General features: G+C 43.8%; 1 protein-coding gene across 2 annotated transcripts in view; it reads left to right on the forward strand.

Moving 5' to 3' along the window:
* Positions 1–5365: 5365 nt before the first annotated feature.
* The window catches only part of ssh2a (slingshot protein phosphatase 2a), a 32609-nt gene continuing 13833 nt past the window's right edge, over positions 5366–24141 (forward strand). The window contains exons 1-2 of one of the 2 annotated variants that reach the window (XM_017434370.3): positions 5366–5539; positions 10480–10523. In XM_017434370.3, the coding sequence (XP_017289859.1) occupies positions 5477–5539; positions 10480–10523 (107 nt within the window). In that variant the 5' untranslated portion in view covers positions 5366–5476. Of the gene's footprint in view, positions 5540–10479; positions 10524–19411; positions 19931–24141 lie in introns of those variants that run through there. The other variant, XM_017434369.3, reaches the window with a different exon arrangement.

The following is a 24141-nucleotide window of genomic DNA, read 5'->3' on the forward strand; positions in this document are numbered from 1 at the left end:
GTTTTACAAATCCTGCCGAAATGGAAAAGTTGTCCACCCTCACTGCTTCCACGGGATTCAATAGGTTCAGCAGCAGCCATGTGCCGCTGATCAGAAGCGCCTGATTAACTGATCGTTATCAGCATGCGCGCCTCTATGAAAGCGTGGGTTTCGTCAGGTTGCTGCTCAGGAGCAATCAGGGGTGCGGGAACACAACGCCAAGAAGAAAGACATCAGCAATGACCCCAGAGAGGCAGCGGCTGCCGCCCATCAGTCTGGAGAGGGTTAACGGTCATTTCCAGACTGTTTGGAGTCCATCATCCTCCGTTGTTCGCAAATGAGACAACATTTAAGACAGCTGCCAGCCGCCCCGTGAGAGTGTTCCCCGGCACATTCACCCCCAAGGGCAGACCGTGCGATGCTCGGAGAAATGAGCTGCATCTCAGACCCTACACGTCTCATGACGGGATAATTAGAAAAAAAAAGGCTGAACAAGCACGGCTCGTTTGGTGCTTCCAAGGTTACAGGAAGAGTGGTGTCCAGTCCTGGTCCTGGAGGGCCACCGTCCTGCATGTTTTAGGTGTTTCTCTGCTTTAACACACCTGATTGAATGAGTGAGTGATTAACAGGCTTCTGCAGAACCTGAAGACCTGCTGAAGAGCAGGGAAACAACAAAAACCTGTAGAATAGGGGCCCTCCAGGACCAGGAGTGGACACCAACGCTCTAAAAAGAATATTGCGGCATGCCTTAGGTTTGTCAAATTTCATTTGAATTAACCATAAAACTTCCCAAATGATGTTCTTTGAACAGATGAGACCAAAGCACAGATGTTTACCCATAAAAGCACATTTGGTGAAAACCAATCACACCATATCAACACAAACACCTCATAGCAACTGTTAAGCACAGTGGTGGAGGTGTGATGATTTTGGGCTTATTTTACAGCCTCGGGACTTTGGCTCCTTGCAGTCAGAGAGTCGAACAGAAACTCCTCTGTAGACCAAACGATTCTACAGTCAAATGTGAGGCCAACAGCTGAAACTTGGACCAAACTAGGTCATGACGCAACAGAACAATGGTCCCAAACACAGACAGCAGCTAATCTGCGACAGAACGGCTCAAAAAGAAAAGAATCAAGGTTCTGCAATGATCCAAAGTCCACACAGCACTAATACCTAACAACTAATATCTACAAACCTCACAGAACGGAAGCAATGCTGTAAAGTACAGAGGGCCAAAATATTTCCACAACCATGTTAGAGACTGATAAAGCCGTACGGAAGAACAACTACTGACAGTTGGTGCCGCTAAAGGAGCCTCTACCAGATGTTCAACCATAGGGCGGACTTAGTGTTCCACTCACAACTTCCCTGTTTTATTTCAACAATAATGACGTGGTGAAATCTGTTGTGTGTTTTTGTGCATTTGAGGTGAAATGATTGAAAAACCCGGTAAAGAACATCTTAATACGACCCGATACGTAAAACCCTAGAATCGCCCAACTTGCAAATATGAGGTGTTTTGTCAACGTCAACGGCATCATTCAGTTCATTCACGTCGAAGCACAAGTATGTGTGTGTCGTGCTGCAGCTGGAGCTGCTGGAAGAGGAGTTGGTGGTTTTCATGAGGTTGGATGCACAGAACAGCAGGTAAATCTACAACTTCATAAAATAATTAGCAGGTGACAAGAGGAGACAACACACTGCTTACATTAAAGCTAGACGCCCCTTCCTGTGCAGTATTATATGTGCACATTTCCTTAGACCTGCACTTTGTTTAAACTGAGTCTAAAACAAATTCTTAATCACAGCTCCACTGTACAGTTTCTTGTTTTTAACGGGGACATATCCCCCCCTGTTGGTGTTAAAGAGTAGCGGGACTTCAGGCCACAGCTCCTCCCTGGGTGGTGGTGCACTGGCACCCTCTAGGGAGGAGGCAGCAGAGGAAGATCATGAAAATGGTCAATGGTGTAATGACATGAAAAGAAAGGAATAAAAACTTTACAGATGTTGAGCTAAAATTCGGTGTGCTTGTAGCTGAGACTGATCTCCAACACGTATTTTGAGCACGAGCAGATTGCACAAGATCTTTGTTTGGAGATTCGCCGTTCTCTACTTGAAGTCAACTCTGCCTGTCTGTTAGCAAAATATCTTGCGAACCGGTGAACGGATTTTAATGAAACGTTCAGGAAATGCTCATTCGATATGCATCTACGACTGATTAACTTTTGGAGTCCAACCAATCAAAGGTATCCATCGCAGCCGAGTCACCTTACCGAACACAAAAATGGCTATAACGCAGTGAGTTTTGCAGGTATTGAGCTCAAACCTGGTGTGGCAGTAGCTGAGAGTCATTCGCAACACATACTCTGAGCGTGACATCTTGCAACATTGCATGAGATTGTGCATCACATATTATTTTTCCCTCTTGGACTAAAACAGCCAGAACTCCAATCTTGATTTAAATCTGTCATTAAAGGTGACAGGCAATAAGCATTCCTTTAAGTGTTTGTAGGCCATTAATCTTCTTTTCCTGTGTTGCATTTGCATAATCATTTGCATTGAATTGAAGCTGTAGTGGCCCAAACGTGACACAAACACACACACACACATCACTGGTGTGTGTGATCCAACGCGCTGCAGAGAGCGGAGCTTTAATTACCTGGAGGATTGCCATTAGTCCTGTTGTCTTTATCTCCACTCTAAGTCCCTGAAGTGGAATCATCCTCTTCTCTAATCCTAATCTTGTTTGCTCCAACACGTTCACTTTCTCAGCGTCTCTGTTTGTCGTGTTTATCCGTCTGCAGAGGTTCTGTTACCCTTTTTTATTTATTTATTTATTTTTAATTGCCTGTTACCATCACTTTCTCTTCAGCTGCTTTCCAGATGTAAATATGCTTTTTTTTTTTTAAATAGCCACGAAGGCGAGCAGATGCCCCCCCCTTTTTTTTTAGAGCGAACCAAATACACATTATGTCTGCATTTTTAGTGTTTTATTACCATGCAATCAAAACCAAATAAAGGTAGAGTTATGAGCACAGCTGCCAGCCTTCACACACACACACACACACCCATAATAGGCTACATTCACACTGCAAGGGTTGGATTTGAAGGGGGGAGGACGTGGGACGAACAAGTCATCAATCACACTGTCACCTCTTTATTTGCAATTACTTCTATTGAGTGCTTACACTGAATTTTTCATATCTCTGCTTTTCTAATTTAGTTCCTTGCTCTCCACCTTCCCCTTGTTTATCTTCCCTCGCCTCAAGTTCAGTGAAGGCGTTGCCGCCCGTTCACCTGCCTGTTTTTATATCTTTCCTCCGTGTCTTCAAGGCTTACTGCTTGAACGATGATTCAGTTGTTTTCCTGATTTTGTTTTGCGGTTCTGGTGCAATCTGAGTGGTTCTGTGCAAATTCTGTGCTTTAATTTTAAATTTTTTTCGTGTACCAAAACATTCAGCTCATTCAGTAGATGGGTGCTAGGATTTTTCTTTTCTACTTTTCTACTTTTCGAAATATTTAGCTAGATTTCCAAATGTTTTCCCCGGAAATATATTGAAATACATCTTCAATTCCTTCCAAAACACTGAAATCTGCTTTGGCCTACTTGCTTTAGTTTTGTCTTCTTGTGCTAGCTTTAGCTTTTAGCTACCATTCTGCTACACTTAGCTTTTAACTAGCTTTTGGCTACTTTTAGGTAGCCTTTTTAGCTTCTAGCTAATCTGCTGGTATTTTTAGCTAGTCTACTGCTACTTTTAGCTAGCATTTTGCTATTTTTTAGGTTTTACCCAGCTTCTCACACTATTGGCTTCTCTCTATCCTTTTGATAATTTTAGCAAATCATTTGCTATTTTTAGCTTTTGCAGTTTTTTGCTACTTTTAGCAAGCCTTTTGCTACTTTAACCTTTTAGCTACCCTTTTGGTATCACAGCTAGCATTTTGCTGCTAACCTTTTGCTTCTTTTAGCTAGTGTTTTAGTACTTGTACCGACCCCTTTTGCTAGTTTTAGTTTCCAGCTGCTATTTTTCTGCTTTTAGCATTTAGCTGGGCTTTTGCTACTTTTGGTTTTTAGGTCAGTTTTTGCTTCTTTTAGCTTTTAGATAGAATTTTGCTCCTGTCACCTTTTAGGCAATGTCTGTTTTTTAAACACAGCAGTCATTCAGCACTCAGCATTTAACTACATTCTCACGAATAATACAGTTTCTCCTATTTATATTTATGTTCAAGTTCAATGAAGTCACTGTTGCCTACTCAGCTGTAGTTTATGTACCTTTCCTCTCCGTCTTCAAGGCCTATTATAATAAGGAAGGAGTACCCCCACTGAGGATGGAGCAGAGGGGTTGGAGGAGGAGGAGGTGGTGACCCAGATAAATGCAGTGAGGAGTATCAAAATGAGCCATCTATCCTGGTTCAGACCTCAGCTTCACACCCATCCAGGCCTGCCATTTGGCTCTGGTTTCATCTCTGAGCCTGATCTGAGCGAGTAAATCTGAAGAATACCTGAGCTGTCTTGTTGAGACGCACTGACCGTGAACCGAAAATGGCAGGCATTTACCATTCTTGTGAAATGACACTTCAAATCAAGGTTTGTGAGGCTCTTTAGGATATCGAGCTGTGTTATCTCCTCACATGCCTTTTTTCTCCTCCTGACTCTCCTTTTCACTATCACCCCTCCCCCATGCTTTTCCCACCCCCACCCATCCACTGCATCTCATGTCCAACGGGGGAGAGGGCAGCCAATAACTGAAATACAAAATGATCTGAAGTCAGTTTTTTTTTTTTTTTTTCAGGACCAAGTCCTCTGAAAGAACAGAGAATGGCATGCACATACACAATTCATGATGCTATTTGTCACCTGTCTAATACTTGCCTTGATACACACAATCTCTGAGTACCGATTAGTTTCTTCACATTTCAATAATCTTTTAATATTTCCACTTTAATTGATCGATGGATAGTGACCTGAGCATGAATAAGCATTTATCAAGCTGGCACTAACGCGTTTGACAGCTGAACAGACTGCGCATGTGCGTAACACCGGCCTGTATCGTTAAGCGAGCATGAGTCAGGAAACACAAGGCAGGAAATTTAAACATTTTTTAACAAAATAAAAGCCCTAAATGTCTCACTTAAGAAAACGGCAGCAAATGATGTCTAAAAGTAACGTAGATGTAATAAAGTACTTAATGAACTAATAATAGCCTCCAATACATATATATTAAAGTCTTATACTTTGAAAAGCTGCGTTTAAATTTGTTTCTTAAATTCGTTAAAACGACACTTCCTCAGCCCAGCTTTTACTTTGAAAGAGCCCAGACCGGATACGACCGATTACCCTTTCCTGCTTGGCACCGACACGGCAGCTAAGCAACCTCCAGAGGAATAACCTCGGGAGTTCCTCCTTACAGTAGTTTTTCTTTCCACCTAAAATAATGTATGATATCCCGGCTTTCCAGTCTTCGAGGTGACCGGGATCCTAGCAGCAGCGGCCGGGATGGCGCTGGTCACTGTCCAGCGGTCCCCGACACCGAGCACTACCTCCAGCCCCTGTGTTTCTGTGAGTATGTGTCAGCTGGACTGACATTTAGTGTCAGTTTGTAACACAGCAGAACCGTTAGCCCCGGTGCTCAAGGTCCATGTACACATGGGAGGCTAACTGTACTAGCTGCTAGCATTGTCCGCTTTAACGCTGAAGTTACCGCAGGTAGTCCCCGTGCGAGGCTGGAAGTTTCTGTTAGTTATTTAACAGGCTGTAATGCGGACGTGTGCTTTACAAAATAAAATTTAAAAAAAGTTTTAAAGTCACACAAACCTATGGTATATTAGCATTACCAGTTCATAACTATTGCCCGCTGCCGAAGGCGAGAGAGGCGATCATGTTTTTGCACGTGTGTGTTCGTTCGCCTGCCTGTTAGCAAAATATGTCCAGAACCACTGGATTGATTTTAATGAAACTTCTCCCTTGATTTGATCTTCTACGACTTATTTCCCCTTTGGAGTCAACCCAAGTCAAGATGGCCGCCACATCTAACTAACATGGCAATAAAACAAAAAACACAAAAATAATAGCTTTACTTCGGCCATTTGTACAGATGTGAAGCTTTAATTCTGGTGTGTTAGTAGCTGAGAGTCATCCCCAACAGATAATCTGAGGGTTAACTGTTTGTAAAACTTGGCCACCAACTGTCTGTTAGCAAAATATCTCATGGCCCACTGGACGAATTCTAATGAAACTTTCAGAAAGAAACCATTTGATGGATTGCTGCAGCTGTTTGACTTTTGGAGTGAACCCAGTTCAAGATGTCCGCCACAGGAAACAAACAAACAAAAAAAATTGGCTATAACTCAGCCACTTTTACAGATAATGAGCTAAACATTGGTGTGGTAGTGTCTGAGCATTGTCCCCCAACGCTCACTTTGAGCACTACGCGTTGCACAATTATTCGCTCCGATGTTTGGCATTAACTATTAACTGTCTGTTAGCGAAAGAACTCATGAACCATTGGACGGATTGTAATGAAACTCTCAGACGTGCATCTGCAATTGTATAATTGTATAATTGCTGAAACTCAGTAAGTTGTGCAGATATTGAGCTAAAGTTTGGCGTGCTAGTAGCTGAAAGCCATTTATAACACGTACTCTGATCAGCATTTCACATCTTGAGATGAGTCTGAGACTCTGGCATGAAAGGCAGAGAACGATATGCATTCCTTCAAGGAATGCTAGTCCTTTTATTATTAACAGTTTCAGGCCAGCCTGGCCAATGAAATGGATGTGATAGTTGCTCAAAGCTGTACAACTTGTAAAACCTAACATCACTTGTGTGTTCGTTATGTGAACAGTATGTCATTATAAGCACAAGTTATATATGCAGCTTCCTATGACTGTATGTGTTCATTTAGCCGTTCGCTCCGAGCTTCAACGCTCGGCTGTTCTGCTTCAGCAGAGTGACAGTGAGCGAAAGAGTCTGGCTGGGAATCGGGTTAGTGTGACGGACCCGTCAGCTCTCGTCGGAGGCTGCGGGACCGTCCTGTTATCCACTCCGACACGCCGAGGCTCTCCTGGCTCCTGACACGGCTTGAGGAATGAGCGGCGGTGTGGCCGTCAGAGATAAGACCCCCCTCCCCCCGTGTCGTCACCATTAAGTCGCGCAAACCGGGCTGAAGGAGCTGCTGAGGAGCTTACGTGGCTTTGCGGAGTGCTGCGTGAGACAGATTGTCATCGTCGCGTGTTCAAAACGACATGCTTCAGGGCCGGTGCCGTCCTGAGTGGCGCAGCTCCTTGTTATGTTTTTCCAGGGCCCTTACCACGTTGCAGATGTTTAAACCCGGCCCTGCGCTGTTCTGCAAAATTTATCTCACGGATTCTGAATAATCCTCCTCAAAAAAAGAGAGAGAGTCGTCAAACAGCTAAAATGGAGAGAAGGGTTATAAATCCAATCAGGCGGTGAGGAAAACTGACGACTTCCTCAAACTACAGCGGCACACTATATCAAACGATGGCATCAGCACCAATGCCGCAAAAGACTGCGGTAAATCACAGACGCAATATGCTGTTAAATATTTTGTTCAGCGATCAGACAGACCCCCGAACGCCCACCACTGATTCTGATGAGAGTGGCTGAAATGCTAAAGTGCCTTTCATTTAACAGGATATAACGATGGTTATGTAACTTAAATAAATGTACATGTAACGACCTTTTGACCAACTCGTACACTTAAAAGTAATATATACCAAAAAACAAAAAAAAACTGTGGGGTAGAGTAAGCTGGTTGCTGCTGCAGCTTCATTTTCCTGCTTGCTGATTGATTATGTATGCAGATGCACTGCCCATTGTCAGTTTGTTTTTATTTGTTTGGGTTTTTTTTTAAAAGTGGCCAAATCAGTCGGTCGATTAGTTGGTCCGTCTCTACTAAAGTGCATAGAGAGTGCCGTGAGAGTTATGAAGACAGAAGAAAGAGGAGAGGCGTGAGGAGAACGTCCGTTTATTGCAGCAGATATTGTCGTCCCAGAGTATTCGACAACATGTTCTCCTAACGTCGTGCGGTCCTTCCTCAGACTGATAAAAAAAAAAGGCGAACGCAAACACACGCCATTAGACTTGGACGCATCCAGCAGGTTTTGGAGCGGCCCGTTCCAAATCACAGAAGGAGCTGTGCCACAAAGGGGACTTTTCACAGGGAGTTCATAGCCGCCGGATTCGAATGCGAGGTGGTGAAAGCGCGGCAGGCCGAGGTTAGCAGCTGCTTGTCATGAGACTCGTCCCTGATTAGAAGCAACCATGTGAGGCCTCTGCTGCTGCTGCCAGGGAGGACAGCACAGATACTTAGAACAGCGTTTTTTGTTGGGGTTTTTTTTCTAAAGGAAAGATGAACTCTGAATGAAAGCCTCGACCTCTTCAGCTCACATGATTAACTTTTCTTTCTGCATACTGCTTTCTAAACATTTTTATCTCCGGCTTACTTTTATTGCCCGCTGCCTGTGTGTGTGTTTGTGTGTCTTTCTGTTACCAAATTATCTCATGAACCACTGGACGGATTTTAATAAAACCTACAAGAAATAATCATTAGACGTTCCTCTAACTCAGGGTTGTCCAACCCTGGTCCTCGAGGGCCACCATCCTGCATGTTTTCCTTGTTTCTCTGCTCCAACACACCTGATTTGAATCAATGTGTGATTAACAGGCTTCTGCAGAACATGAAGAGGGAATTGAACCACTGAATCAGGTGTGTTGGAGCAGGGAAACAAGGAAAACATGCAGGATAGTGGCCCTCCAGGACCAGGGTTGGACACCCCTGCTCTAACTGATTACCTTTTGGAGCCTACCCAATTCAAGATGGCTTCCACAGGCAACATAATAGCAAAAGTGGCTATATTTCAGTCAGTTTGACAGATATTGAGCTAACATTTGATGTGAACACATATCTGAGTGTGATATCATGAGACTGCACATAGCTTTATTTTAGAGGTATTTTAGGACTTTCACTTTTATGCTTAGGATTTCTGACCAAGTGCTAAAAAAGTTCAGATCTTATTCACATTATGGTGTCCGCCCTAATGATCTGCCCAGCAGCAGGCTGAATCCCCTCTTCTCATTGGCTATATGACCACTCCCCTACACATCCATGCATTGCCGTCGTAACCATGGCGATCAGCTCGTACCAAACTATGGGCCAGCTTTTAATGGGATATTGTTCCAAACTTATAATCTATCCCTCCTGCACGTCAGCATTATGTGTGAGTGCTTTGCCGGTGTTCTGATGCTACATTATGCCTTTGGAATCTGCTGAGAGAAGCATTTTCTCTGGTGTGTGTGTGTGTGTGTGTGTGTGTGTGTGTGCAGGAAGTATCTGTTCACCGACTCCAGTTTCTCCCGTGTCACAGTATTTTGTCTTGAATCCAGTGTGCTGATGCAAGGAGCATCATTCAGCCAGCTGCATTTTTTTTTTTTTTTTTAAATCCCGGCCTAATCACATCTGTGGCGGCAGACACGAGGGGATGAAACAGAAGCTTCTGCTGCATCCATCCCCCTCCATCAACTCTCATCTTTCACCGGCATCAGCAGACGCACCTGTTTGTGCTCAGCGTTTCCACGCTGAACGAGTCCGTTCGGCGTGCTTCTTTTTTATTTTTTTCAGAACGAGTCCGTTCGGCGTGCTTCTTTTTTATTTTTTTCAGAACGAGTCCGTTCGGCGTGCTTCTTTTTTATTTTTTTCAGCACTCGTAGTGGTCAGGGACGACAGATTGATGCCGGAGAGAAAGTTCTTTAAGTTTTTTGGAAGGATTACAGAGACAGGCCTGGATTAGGGCTGTGTGCTGGTCGCTGTAGTGGGGGGAGGGAGGATAGCATTTAGCAGGAGGAAGACAGAGGGATGTGTGTGTGTGTGTGTGTGTGTTGGGGGTTGGGGGGGTCTTTTTTGGCCTTATCCCTGCTCCAAGCCACACTTAAAATACCACGCTGCTCCTGCCCTTGTGAGATGAAAAGGCTCCATGTTGACACCCTGCTGTAGCTGCCTGGCAGTTCACTGCTTGTTTATTCAAGATTAATTAAGTTCGATACGCCGTGTGATGGAAGTAGTCACGCGAATGTCTTACGGTAGTGTGTTCATCGGTCTGTAGTGTGAGCAAAATATCTGCTGAACCAGAGGATGGATTTTAGTGAAACTCTCAGAAGGTAATAACTGGACGCACATGTACAGCTGACTGGCTTTTGGAGTCAACCCGATTTTTACATGGCCGCCACAGCCAAGTCACCTGAGAAAGCACAAAACTGGCTATAATTCTGCCAGTTCTGCAGACGCCGAGCTGAAATTTGACATCATCCCCAACACATACTCCGAGCGTGACATCTTGTGATGTCACATAACGTTATTTTCGAGCTTTAACCGTCGTTCCTCAACTTTAGATAATCTTGTTCGAAACCTCTCATGTTCTGAATTGCCGCTTGATGACAAGAAAGAGCTGACTCCGTGTTTCTGTTGACATGTTTCTCTGTAGGAGTCGGGCAGCGGTGAGGATGACCATCGCTCTCAGCCCAGGAGGTGAGACCTGTCCTATCCCACCACACCTCCCTGTTTCTGGAGTAACGCCACCCGAAACCACTAGGGGGAGACTGCACATCAGCATCATTGCTGTTCTGTCCTCTCCAGTGCATAATGTTACTGATTATTGTACAGTTCTCACACAGCACTTCATATGACAAACACTAACATGCTTATTGCATTTAAGCCCTAAAACAAAACAGACTTTTTGATGCCATTACATACGTTTGTATCTAACCAGAGGTCACTGTGAGTCAGCTGAAAGTGTTATTTTTAGGTCATTTTTATCTGATTTGCATACTGCCTCGACAACTAATAGTACACATCGGTGTTTTAAAACATGTGAACAATGTTGTTTTGTTTCAAATTGGAAGGTAAGTATGTACATGTGCCTAATGCTGCCAGTAAAATATCAAAGAAATACGACACAATTAAAAATAAAGGCACATATTTTCATTTGAGGATTGTGCCAAATGTTTCCCACACAGAAAACAAACGGTATCTTTGTGTGAACTTATTTATTTTTTGTTGTTGTTGTTGGGGTGGGTAAATATTTATCTTGTGTCCTGGCTTTAGAGACTGTGGTTAATTTGCATTATACGGCCTGACGGGTTGTGGTGGAGCCGATTTGCTGATGACGTGCGTGGCTGCGTCGTCATAAAAAGACGAGGTTGTCAACACGGTTGTTGTTCCTTTTGTTTTGGTGATTCAGGTGCTCCAGAGCTCCCTGGCCCAAGGCACTGCCTTAAAAAATAAAAAATAAAAAAAACTCACTACAGGTTTGATGATGGTCTGGTGGAAACGCTGTTGTTAATCAGTGGAGTGAATTTACAGTAACTGTGCAGAAATGCAGAAGTTTATAACTTTAAAGGTCGATTGTGTGCAGGCAGAGTCATTAAAGAGGGAGTGGAACATCAAAGCCCGCGCAGCCTATCTGTCTTTGTTGGACTTTGTAAGGAGGCTTTTGGAGACAAAGCTGAAGTTTGAAGTGCATTCTCAATAGTCCACTATTGTCATTTCACTTTCTGCCTCGAGCTTTTATCGGCGATCGCTCATATTTTTATGGGAACCATTGTTATTGCTTTAGGTACTGTTTAACACGACGGGTTAGACATTGCAGTAAAACCTGTCGTGTGTTGACTTTAGTTCAAGACGGTTCAAGTTGTGGGCAACAAGACAACGCTTCAAACTTTTAATAGAAAAACGTTCAATCAAAAAATCGAAATCTTATGTTTTCAAGCTTTTTCCACAAGAGTTTGCAATGCAGGTTTTATTTTATTGTACATAAACAGATAGGGAAGTGCTACTTTTTGTTTTATTGAGCATTTGTTTTTTTTTATTTCTGTTAACATTCCTTTTATAGCTCCCCCCTGCACCACATCTAGATATAGATTCACACCCAAAAACACACTTCTATCTCAGCCAGAAGCACGAGCAATAAACCAAATTGTGTTACAACGGAATACGCTTCAAAACTGTGTCTAGAACAGGCCTTCAGCCTTCATATGTGACATCATTGGTGTTAATTGTAATTTTTAAACCAGGGGTGGGCCAATCCTGGTCCTCGATGGCCACCATCCTGCATGTTTTACTTGTTTCTCTGCTCCGACACACCTGATTTGAATCAATGGGTGATTAACAGGCTTCTGCAGAATAAGAAGAGGGAATTTAACCACTGAATCAGGTGTGTTGGAGCAGGGAAACAAGGAAAACATGCAGGATAGTGGCCCTCGAGGACCAGGATTGGCCACCCCCGATTTAAACCAACAGAATTCAAATTTCTGGTTGTGATTGGATGAGCATGTGCGTTGACTTCCTGTTCAGCTGAAACGGGCTGGAAAAAGATCTGGGCTGCCTTCACATGTGACCACTGAAATGTGGTGATATAACTCGTGCCTGTAACACACCCCAATCATGATTAAAAAAAAAAAGAAAAAAAATCATCTGGTCCCAATTATCTGTTGAAGTCATACCCAAGGATGAGTGTGCTTAAATCCACGCACACACACACACGTACACACACTGCACTGCAAAACTGCTTCACAATTTGGCTCAGTTACCCAGCTTGACATTTCAGCATCACTCCGCTGAAGAGCGGGGTGCAGCCAAGGGTCTCTCTGAGTGACCCCTGATGTGTGTTACATAAGAACCCAGGTCCAATTAACCGAGCTCGCCCCACCTCACAGAAGGCAGGGGCCAGAAGGGGCAGCTGAGATTGAGGGAAGCGTTCCCTGCAGTGCTGGGGTTTTTTATTATTATTATTTTTTATTTTTTTTATTTTTCAGCCACCTATCAGCTGAGAAATAGACTGCATCTCTCTGTGTCAACGTCTCTTCCACTCTCCCACCCACCTACCCACACACACAAATAACTGCCATTGTGTCCGTGCTGCCTCAGCGTTTCCTAACGCAGAATCCAGCATATGTCAGTGTATTGTTTCTACCAGAGAAGAAACATTGTTAGCTGTTTGCTCGAGGTATTTTGTCTCGCTTTAGTTGACTGTAGCACCAAGAGGCCTTTACTTAAACGCGACAGATCGACCTAATTCTCTCCGACAGGTCCTCAGTCAGAGGAACTCGCCTGACAAGTCTATTCCTGTGACTGTTTAGTATACACAATGTGGACTCGCTCGTCAGCTCCGGCACAGGTGCACACATGCGGAGCAGGTTCTTCGGGCCTACAGTTTAATGCTTCTGCTCCTAGAACAAAAAAAAAAGCAAGACGGAGTACCTAATACCAAACCAATTGAAAGCTCCCGAAATACCTCCTCGTGTACGGACATGCCGCTTTAAATTTAAGAGCGGTTCTCTGTCAGTCATAATGAATGTTAGACAGCATTTTTTTTTTTTACCGTCTTTCTTCCAGCAGTACACTTGCTGTTTTAGATGGATTCACTCCCTGTTCGATGTTAGAGCCAAATCTGTCAGTTTGCCACAAGTCAAAGAAGGCTGTACGCATTATAGAGCATACCGAGCAGTTTGTTCATGCGTCTAAGGTATGGCACAGTTTGGGGCCTGAAAGCTACTGCATAAAGAAAGTCTGACAATATTATTCGTTGTTCATTTAGTTACGGGATTATACAAACGAATAAATCTGAGGGTGCGGAGAAGACCATTGCAGAAGAGTGACCTCTAACACTTTATTTGTCGCGTACAATTCATCCCAAAATTCATGCTCTGACGTAAAATCCAATATATGAAGAAGTAGCTTCAATGAAACTTGTGTATATGAAACGTAACATGTGGATTTAATGCTGGATCCTTGTTGTAACTGGTTATTTTTTTGCCTGGAAGTTGACACGATTGCATGTTTCCCAATGCTAAGTGCTCCGATCACTGTTGACTGAGCTGAGTGATCGGCAAATATTTAAACTAAAGGCATTGTCATCCAGACCGATTTTTGTGTTGGTTTGTTTTTAATAGTAAAGTATTTATTACGCGCTGAAGGCAAAGGGGCAGTAATGTTGTATACCTTAACACATCCTTAACACACTCTGCATTTCTTTCCCTTTTCAGCATAAGATAATCTTAGTTTCAAACTCTGGCATAAAAGGTGGCGGGCGATAGGGAAGGCCTTCAATGAACGCCAGGCTTTTATTTTATACACCTTTACGACCTTGGTTCCGAGATGATCACACTTTCAGGAAAAGTTAAAATTCGAAGAAGGAAGTGACATGTTTTTTTTTCTTCCAAGTTGCAGTAAATAATACTTCAGTAATCTATTTAAATGATGCAAGGTGGGTCTTTGTATCGTGCAGCCTGATGGTAACAGTAGCTTATCTCCACCTCCGGGTACACTAAACAGCTGGCATCAATCACTGACTTATCAGGCGGCGAGCTTCCACAAACAAACACACACAGACACACACAGCATCCTTGGACTGCATGTTTCTGCCCATTCCCTCCAAGTGACAAAGGAAGACGAGCCGTGGAAGCCGATTGTGCAACTTGTCCAGGCCCCACGGCTTAACACCACAACACATTCTCGTGTTACGAAGCCACAAACAAGCAAGTTTCCACTGAGTGCTGGTAAATTGGATGACACTAAGCAGAACCACATGACTGGAGAACATTAAACTGCGTTTGCGTGTTGAGTTGCCGCTCGGAGGTTCCCCCCCTCCTCCTCGGAGTTCACAGAACGGCGTGCCACGGTGACGCAGGAGTCGTCTAACAAGAATCCGACACAAAAGCAGAAGGCAGGAGCGCAGGTGTCGGCGCGCGTCCTTCGGACGTGACGCAACCAGTTCTGCGTAGCAGGGAGAGCGCGTCGAACAAAAGGTGAAACGCGTACAAACACTGGCTTTTGCATACGCCTCCTTTTAAATAGTCTCATGACGAAGCAAAAATCTTCAGTAGACAAATTTTCCCATTTATCAAATAAGTATCAAATGTAGCGTAGAACTGTTGCTTTTTTGCCCATTATTTGGACTCAGGTGAAAACTCAGGTAAAATGTCTATATTTGATTAAAAACTGTACATATAACATGTTAATTTGTTGTAAAAGTGAAAGAGTTTTAAGTTTTTAAAGTATCTCAAATTGAACTAAAGTTTGATGACCTTCGTGTGAAGCTTGGATTAAATATTTAGTTCAAACTTTGCTCGCATTAAATGACTGACTACTTCCGCAAAGGCCACATATTAGCTGTTTGAGGCAGGTGTTTTATAGATTTGATTTAGCAGCAGGACAAAATACTGATCAGGAGAAATATTCCTGTTCGTGTTTGTGCCTTACAAGAATCAATGCGACGGTGCCAAACATCTTTTTAATTAAAAAAAAACAACAACTTGCTTTCACAGTCTTTTCTGCTGCTGATGTTGGTAGTCCCTAGCTTCTTGTGGGGAAACCTTTACCAGAAAGACCGAGACCGCGATCACCTTTCATGCCAGAGCTTTAAATGAAGATCGTTTTATTATGAGAAGAAGCCTAGTTATAGTCATTTAACTCAAACATTGAAAAGATGCTGTGAGTATTTTCACGCCATATTAAGAAATCTTGTAAGATGCATTTGTTGGTAATGACTCTTAGCTATCCCACAGACCATAAACATGCATGTTAGGTTAATTGGGAACTCCTAAATTGTCCCTAGGTGTGAGTGAGAGTGTGAATGGTTGTTTGTCCCTGCAATGGACTTGCGACCTGTCCAGGGTGTCCCCCGCCTCTCGCACGGTGACTGCTGGGGATAGGCACCAGCTTCCCGTGACCCGGAATAGAGAAGCGGGTAAAGAAAATGGATGGATGGATGGACTCTTAGCTATTAGCACGTCAAACTTTAGCTCAATATCTGCAAAGTTATAGCCACCGATGTGTTGCCTAAAGTCGATTAGCTGTGGTGTTCGTCTTAAATTAGGTTGACATCAAAGGTTAATCAGTTGTAGACGTCCAACTAATGACTACTTTCTAAGAGGTTCATTAAAGTCCATCCACTGGCAACGTAACCTCTTTAATGCAGGTAAATAAAGGTACTTTAAGGACAAGTGCAACTCATCAGAATATACCTGTAATAGCTCGTGATTGTTTATAGGGCTGGACCTCACCGAAAACAGTAACAGTGGACTGGAATGTTCCCGACGCTGAGCCAAACTTGTTTAAAACATTTTTAATAGTCCTTCGTTTCTCAGTCAGACCTTTAAAAGATGCCCTTTCAAGTTAAAAGATGCTTCGAGCTTTCCCGTAACGTAAAGCGTAGTCCCACCGCGTTGAGTCACGGGTCATCTCCTGCAGATGTTTTGCATTTAACGTTTAGGTTGCTTGGCGCACGCTCGTTTAATCGTGACGGAGGCTGCGTTTTTATTGTGTTTTTCAAATTGTTGACAGCTTAAATAGAATCCTGCACGCTGGCACGCCTGTGGAATATAAAGCCTTTAGTAGGCTGTAAAATGAGTCGAGCGTTGTATCTCGTTGTGCCTCCTCAGACCAGCGCAACGCAAAGTGCCCGTTGGTCTCCCAGACCTTCTCTGGCTCAGGTTCTTCCAGATAGTCCAGGCTCACGGCTGCTACGGCTCAGGCCGAATGATTTAAGCCTGTTTCTCATTTGTTCTTGTGCATTATGTAACCAAAACCACAAGGTTTGTGTGTTATGAGCAGTGGGTGGAGGGACAATTGAAGTCTGACTGCAGACCTGCACATGAGGGTTTAACTGACCCTGTTACGTTTTCATTTTTAGAGTCAAATCTCCTTTTGACTCTCATTTAGCAGGACGCTCGATCAGCTGTTGGACCGCTTGCAGCGAAAATATAATAAAGCTCTTAAAGGAGTTGCTCTGAAACCATGGTTCTCAAACTGTGTTTTGACTACCAGTGGTCCTCAGGCTCCCTTTAGTAAATGACATCAACTATTTACAAGTTATATAACAAGCTAATTAACCAGCTGAGCTGTGATTGGAAGCTTAAAAGCAGAGCGAGCCAAAATGATGAGTGGTTCAAGAACATTACAGTGTGGCTCCAAAAAAACAAAACAAAAAAAAAACTCTTGGAATTAAAAGTCCAATGGAGAATATTTGAAGATCCCTCGTAAAAATGATGAAGCCAGAATGAGAGCTGGCTGCTACTTAAGCAGAACCAGTGAAATTTTTATAGGACTTGCTTGCAACAAAGGGTCCAAAACAGTGAGGAAATGTGATTCAGTTTATGGAAATTTGTTTTCAGTTCTTCTGGGACAGAGGGAAAGCCAGGACTATGTGGTGCCATTCTTAGAGCGTCTTAAACTGAAGCAAACTGGCAGCAGCGATGGACATCAGTGGATGTACATCTACAACTGATCGTTTTTTTGGGTCCACCCAAGTCAGTGATGGCTGCCACAGCTAGTCGACACTTCCATGCACATTTTATTTGCAAGTACAAACAAGTTACAAATACATACATGTTTCAGAAAGTAGCAAAAAGAAATGAATGTAGAATTACAGACGTTTAGGGGCCATCCATACAGAAACAGTGTTTTAGGAACTCCAAAACAGCCTCCTTTTTTTGGAAAACTGATTACAGAGTGGAAAAAAAGTCTTGAAACACCATCCTTGCATTTTCATGTAGATTGCAGGAATGTAATCTTTTGAAAACGATGGTGTGATAGCGCCACCTGTGATCTAACCTACAACCCGAGGCGGTGTCTTCTTCTTCTTGTGTTTCCATTTTAAACCCAAGGTGTAAGTTTTATGCACATGCCCCACACTTTGTTTCCTTGTCTGGTGTATTTCTGTGGCAGCGTTACGGCACCACATACAAGGCTGGTGTGTTTCTGATTGGATGAAACAGTACCGTGTTTACAACGATCGAGTTAGAAACAACGAATAACAAGTTTGTTTTGGGAAAAACTGCGTTTCCGTGTGGACAAGGCTTAAGTCGAGAACGGTTTGAGACGCCTGCAACAACTATTTTGTTAGAAAATTTGCCTTTGCGTGTTTTTAAAAAAAAATTTTTTAGACAAGCTCAACATTCAAGTGAAATTCACACAAGGAAACTTAAAACCCCTGCAAACTTTTTGAGACATTTTGGAACAAATTCAACTTGTTGCCAACAGTTGCAGCCCAGTGAGAAACTAGCTTTACCAAATGCAAAAACTGCTCATAACTCAGTCAGTTTTACAGATGTTGAACTAAAATTTAGTGTGCTAGTAGCTCAGAGTCATCTCCCACACGCCCTGCAAGCACTAACAGATCACTGCAGACGTTACAACGTTGGCATGCAAGGCTGTAGGTGATATGTTTTATTTATCTTTATTTTATTTATATAATCTCGTAAGCTCGTAGTTTAATGTCTGTCCTAATGGTGGTGCTTGGAGAGCTTGGTGTTTTCAGGGAAAAGTTTGAGAACCACCTCTCTAAAGGTAACAAACAAGCGAAGTAGCTTTTACCTTTGAACCAAACAGAACAGCGCCAATGGTGCTTGCTGGTGTAAATGTTCCTGATAAGAACAGTGATAAAAGAGGAACTAAAAAAACAAAAAAGCTGGTGTAAACACCTCCACCCCTCCCTGCCAGTGTTTTGAATGTGTATTAGAGCCACCGAGGAGAGAGGTTTTTGTTTTTGTCGAGATTAAAAGTGTAAATGCCGAGAATAAAGTGGCAATTTCAATGACAGAGGAAAAAGTGGCAATGTTGAAAAAAAGTCAAGACTTAACCAAGAAGAAGTGGACCCCGTTGTGCTCCGTTACCTGACTTATTTCTTCATTTTTATTTATTTTTTATTGTATCTGAGGGTTATGGGTGCACTTTTACTGAGTTAACAAACTAATTAGCTGAAGCAAGGTCAAGGTTCCGTTTATTACTCCTGCGGCAGCGGAACCCACAGAACTTATTTTAATCCTTCACAATAAGAGTCTGAAACGCTGAGTTTTGGCTTCTAAATACTCTCAAGTGTGTTGGTGGTCTAGGGCGCAGTATCCATTTTACTGAAGAACAACAATATAAGCTTTTCATATTTTCATAACCTTCAAATGTTTAGAGAGAGTTTGAGGTTAGCGCTCAGCGTATGTGTGTGAGGCTCTTATTGTGAAGGATTGAATGAGGTCCGCCGCAGTAGGCGTAATAAACAGCACCTTGACCTGCTTCAGCTAAGACACTGCATGTTATTTTGTGGTAAACTCAGTAAAAGTGAGTCCGTAACCCTTAGATACAGTGATAATAAGAAATTAAACAAATACAGTTGAGTTCAGGAGCACATGGAGGTTCACTTCCTCTGGTTTAAGTTGTGAAAGACGGCTTTTGTTCCTTCTGAGTGGCCCGTCGTAGTTCCGTAAGAAGCCCGTCGCTGCAGAGGTTCTCCCGGTGTGGGCGGTCGCTCGTGCCCTCTGCTCCTCGGCTCCACTTTTTTTTTTTTTCTTTTTTTTTTTTTCTTCCCGGCAGCACGTGTCCTCTGCTCCTCCCTCCTGTGACTCCACTCCGGCGAGAGTTCACCCAAGTCATACGTCCCGGTACGGTACGGGGAGAAGAGTTTGTCCGCCCGGCAGGAGATGAATTATGTCGAAGAAACGCCACAGGAGCCTGTCTGACACGGACTCCTTTGCCGCTGTCACGGGCAGGAAGACACATTTTTAGTGTTTGGGATTTTTATTATTTTTTATTTTTATTTTTTGGGAAACGTCTTTCTCGGGATATTTCGTCACTGAACTCAAGAAGGCACCAGATTTGATTTTTTTTTTTTCCTTCACCCTCCTTCCTCCTCTTGTTCCCGGAGAGCATCATGACTGCGTGAGAGGAGCAGAAAAGTTGTTTCTCCCCCCCCAACCCACCCTCGTGACGCCTTCCTCCTCCACCACCTCCACCTCCACCTCCTCCACCCCCACCGGTATGACCCTCGGCACCGTGGCCGGCTCGGACAGCTCGTCGGCGGTCAGCTTCTGCTCCTGCTGCGGGGCGAAGATGGTGCCCTACTTCAGCGACGACGAGACGGTGTCCAAGAACCAGATGAACCAGCTGTAAGTGGTGACGCCGGTAGTTACATTAAAACAGCAGACAGAGGGGACACAGAACCAAATCCTCACTGACTTATTTAACTAGAGAGTCAGTTTGAAAAGTGACGGTAACTTGAGCCATTTTTTCTTCCCAACCATCTGACTAATGTCACAGCAGTTTTGCAACACGAGGGCTGAATGGAGTTCTCAGAGATTTAGCAACAATTTACTCATCCTGGCACTTCCCTTTGACCAAACTAAGACAAAGAGTTCTTCAAGTCATGTGAATCATCACAAACCACTTAATAAAAGGGGTGCCACATGACTGATACTGTAATTTAGGGAGCATTCCATACCTGGTCGCTTAATTAAAAGATTTAAAGGAGTGTTTGGTCCTGTTTATTAAATATGTTGGAAGGCGTAGCTGTTCGCTTTCGAACTCTAGTAAGATTGGATCTCCGTCTGGGATTCACTGTTAGGTGATGTTTTTGGGAAAAAAAAACCCAACAGATTCAAGTTTGTTTGTGTCTGATTGGTTTCAGGTGAAATACTGAAACAAGGTCACGTATGTCACTTATAAAACCCAACTCCTGTGCAACTGAACTAGTAGTTTTAGTCACAGTCAGGGTGGCTAAATGTTGGATGTTCTGGCTGAATTCGGCGTAACTAACTGTGATCTTATCCACAATCCTGCTGTGTCTGCAGCCCTTTTTCTTCTTCTTCTTCTTGCTTGTGATGACATGTTGAAGGATTAAGTGGACTTGTTCATGTGGTCTGCCCTTCAGGACAGATCAAAGGCTCGTCTCTCCCAGCGGACCATCACCGAGCTGCCCTGATAAGCTTTGCAAAGTCAGAGGAAAAGAAGCAATAAATCAATGGCGATAATGCTCCGATGGGATTGACAGCTGAACGTCAGCGGATTTGAAGCGTTTCCGTGTTCCCTGTACGGGAACTGACCTCCCGTTGTGGTTTTGCAGAAGTGCCCGGGGTGACGCGTGACGCGATTGCTTTATTTCTCAGCTGTTTTAACACGCAGTGTTGCGGTGTGATTGTTGAGTAAATCAGGCGTTTCTTAGGACTGCACCCACTTTTCTAGGGAAACGCTCTAAATGTGTCTTTGCTGTTTTACGGGGAAGATGTAGGAGCAAGACCCATCATCTACTGGCAGGCCACGCGTCTCCAGCAGATGTGGGAATCTGGAGCAGAACACGGCAGCAGTTGGTTGGTTGTCATGTTTGTTTTGCATCGGACAGAGCGAGCTAATAGTTTTAATATCGTCCGCGTGGCCTGGGCCAGGTGTGACCGAACCTCTGTGTGTAATCAGAGCTGCTGCTGGAGCTAAGTGTTACCTGTGGACGCGCGGCATCTGGAGTCTCATCGTTATCCTGCCGATTTCAGAAATGCCGCCGAAGCCGCTCTCTTCCGCTCCAGCCACATGACTTGTGTCTCACACGTGCTTTCCAAAGAAAGCAGAATAGGCGCAATCAGGAAGTGAGGAGTACGCTCGTGGTCAGCTTTCAGTAGCTGGATGCTGGCCACTACTTCTGCTTGTTTGTGTTTGTTGTGACGCATTCCAAATTGTACGGCCCACATAACTTTGTTTATATTGTCCCAGTTTGCGTGTCTAAATGCAGTAAAATCAGACTTAATGTATCAGAGCTCCTACTGTCTCAGGCAGAAGCCAGCTGGCATCAGTGACACTGAAAGAAAGTCTGACCCGGCTTGTTCCCTGTTTCGTTATCACCCCTGACCCTTTCTGTTCCAGTAACCCTCTTCGGCTACTTTCTCATACATTCGGCTGTGTCTGACAAGTGGCTTCCGCATTGTACTAATATGCCAAACGTTTTTATGAGGCTTAAGGAGATGTATGATGTTAGGTTTCTTTGTGTTCTTGTCCATCTGCTGCTGACTTTGCTAATGGCGCATTTTTCCACACAGCGGGGCCCACCACGGACCCCTGAACGCCCACGCACCAGCCAACTACCCGACTTTCCCATGGGTTGGATCTGTCTCGGGTTCAAGCTCATAAGGCCTTAGCAGGGGCCTGCCCTGTATAGAACCGCCTGGCCCTATATTTATCCCGCTCTCCTCTCCAAAGTGACTAATATGGGCACAGGCTGGAGGAGGGGGAAAGGGGGGGTCGCCCAGTTATCAGAGTGGTCCTTACATAGTGAGGATTGTGTCGGACTGTTGCCCTAACAAGTACCTACAGCCTCACTTTCAGTGCAGAGTCGGAGCTAGGTATAAAAGCCAAAAGACGACCCCCGGCCCATTCTGTGCCCACACACTCTGACCCGGTCTGACTGGGTCGTCGTTCTTTATCTGTTTTACTTCAAAGCCCACCTCCAAATCTATCACCGTGTGGAGTCCCATTCCACTGAACCTGTTGACCTAGATCCTTTCCCCCACTCGACGCTCCTGTATGTTTGTATTGGCTCTCTAATCAGCTCGAAAAAAAAAAAGGCACATTTTTAACTTTCTGGACTCTCTTCGTCAGCACGATTGTTAGAAGATAATATTGAACTCACTGCTATGCACACAAAATGTGGTTCATCGGGGTGCATTCTTCATCGTGACTAAATCTGCCGTCAGCCTCTGATGGTGTCACGACAAGTGAATCATTTCAACGGTTTTATTGGCTAATTCTACAATCAAGGGTTAGTTTGTAAATTATGTTGTTAAACGTATTTCGTATGACTAATAGTGCAGCAGCTTCATATAACTTTCCTCAGTTAAAATCTAGATCATCCATCCGCTAGATTTAATTATTTATACTTTCGTCTATAAATTGGAGAACTGTTCAAAACATGTTACGTTCCCAAAGCCTGAAGAGATTTATCCCAGCTGTTGTGTTAGTTAAACAGCTGGACTACTGGGTCCTTCTAATAACAGATATGGTGCGTGCCGTTACTAAAGGAAAAGTTGAGACGTTTTGAGCTGGCTGTTTAACCGGTCCGAGTTTGGAAGAATAAATTTAACTCTGACATGAGTGACAAGCTAACAGGCAGTACGAGCCGGGCCAAGATCAAAGTGGACTGCTGCTGTTTTAAAAAGCGATCCAAACTTTCACGGTGGCTCACCTGACCGCCATTTACGTTGCTGCTAATTTCACGTTACATGGGTATTAACTTTGAATTCCATGTGTATATGCAAGCACGCATGGCAGCAGCACTTCCAGCCTGAATTTCATACCCTTTATGCCAGAATAACAATGTAAAGGTTTATAACTGCGAATGTTGATGAACTGCTTGAGCATTTTTGGAGACCGAAGTTGTTTTATGATCACAGCAGTCCACTTTGAAAGTGGCTCCTCTTAGGATGGACCCTCATTAACTCATCAGTACAGTCTACAATCTTAATACGGATCCAATATGCACATTTTCTAAACAATTCTTACACAGGATTTTTAAAAATAAACCTTTACACTGCTGTCAGTTTTGCATGATACACTTATTACAGCTGAAATATTATGAAACTCCTACTGGAAGTCCTACAGCTAGCTGCTGCTGCTTCTCTTCGTGTTTGCAAATCCAGGAACTACAATATAGAATTATGTGTAAAGTGAAAGGGATAATGGTGTAAAGGTTTATAAAACGATGTTTGTGCGAATGCCTATAAAATCATTGAGGCTGGAGTTGTTTAAAGACGGCAGCGATCTATTTTGGCCTTCGAAAGCTCCGAAGTATCCCTTTAAAGTTGTGACATTTGTGAGGCTGGAGGCAGAGAACGTGTTTCGTGCTTGCAAGAGAAAGGGGACTTCATTCTCATAAATGATGAGGAATCCTAAAGCTTCCTGCCAGGTGATGAAATAGTTTGTGGGTCACTGGTCTGTGTGTGCTGCACCTCCTCCTCCTCAGCTCTCCTGAACCCCGTCCCATGGCCGGATCCAGTTTCCCTCCGCTCCTGTCGGAGTAAAGATTCCCTGTACAGTAGCTCAACTGTGCGCCCATGAATACAGTCTATCAATAGCGGAGACTTTTAAAGGACTAGAGTATTTTTAGCTACTGTATTCGAGTGTCTGTGTCACAGCCTCTCACTCCCGCAGCAGTCAGGCTTATGTTTCCAGGGGCAGGTGTAAAAATGTTTCCTTCCCGCGTGTTTTGTGGCCTTCCACGAGATTCTCAGGATGGTGTGTGGTTCCACATGACATTGCCCAGTGGCTCGATTACACACAGACAAGTACAGTCCGTTTAGTCAGCATGTGAGCGCAGTGGGAGAGATGGTACAGCAGGAAT

Source organism: Kryptolebias marmoratus, linkage group LG2 (assembly GCF_001649575.2).
Source record: "Kryptolebias marmoratus isolate JLee-2015 linkage group LG2, ASM164957v2, whole genome shotgun sequence".
Lineage (NCBI taxonomy): Eukaryota > Metazoa > Chordata > Actinopteri > Cyprinodontiformes > Rivulidae > Kryptolebias > Kryptolebias marmoratus.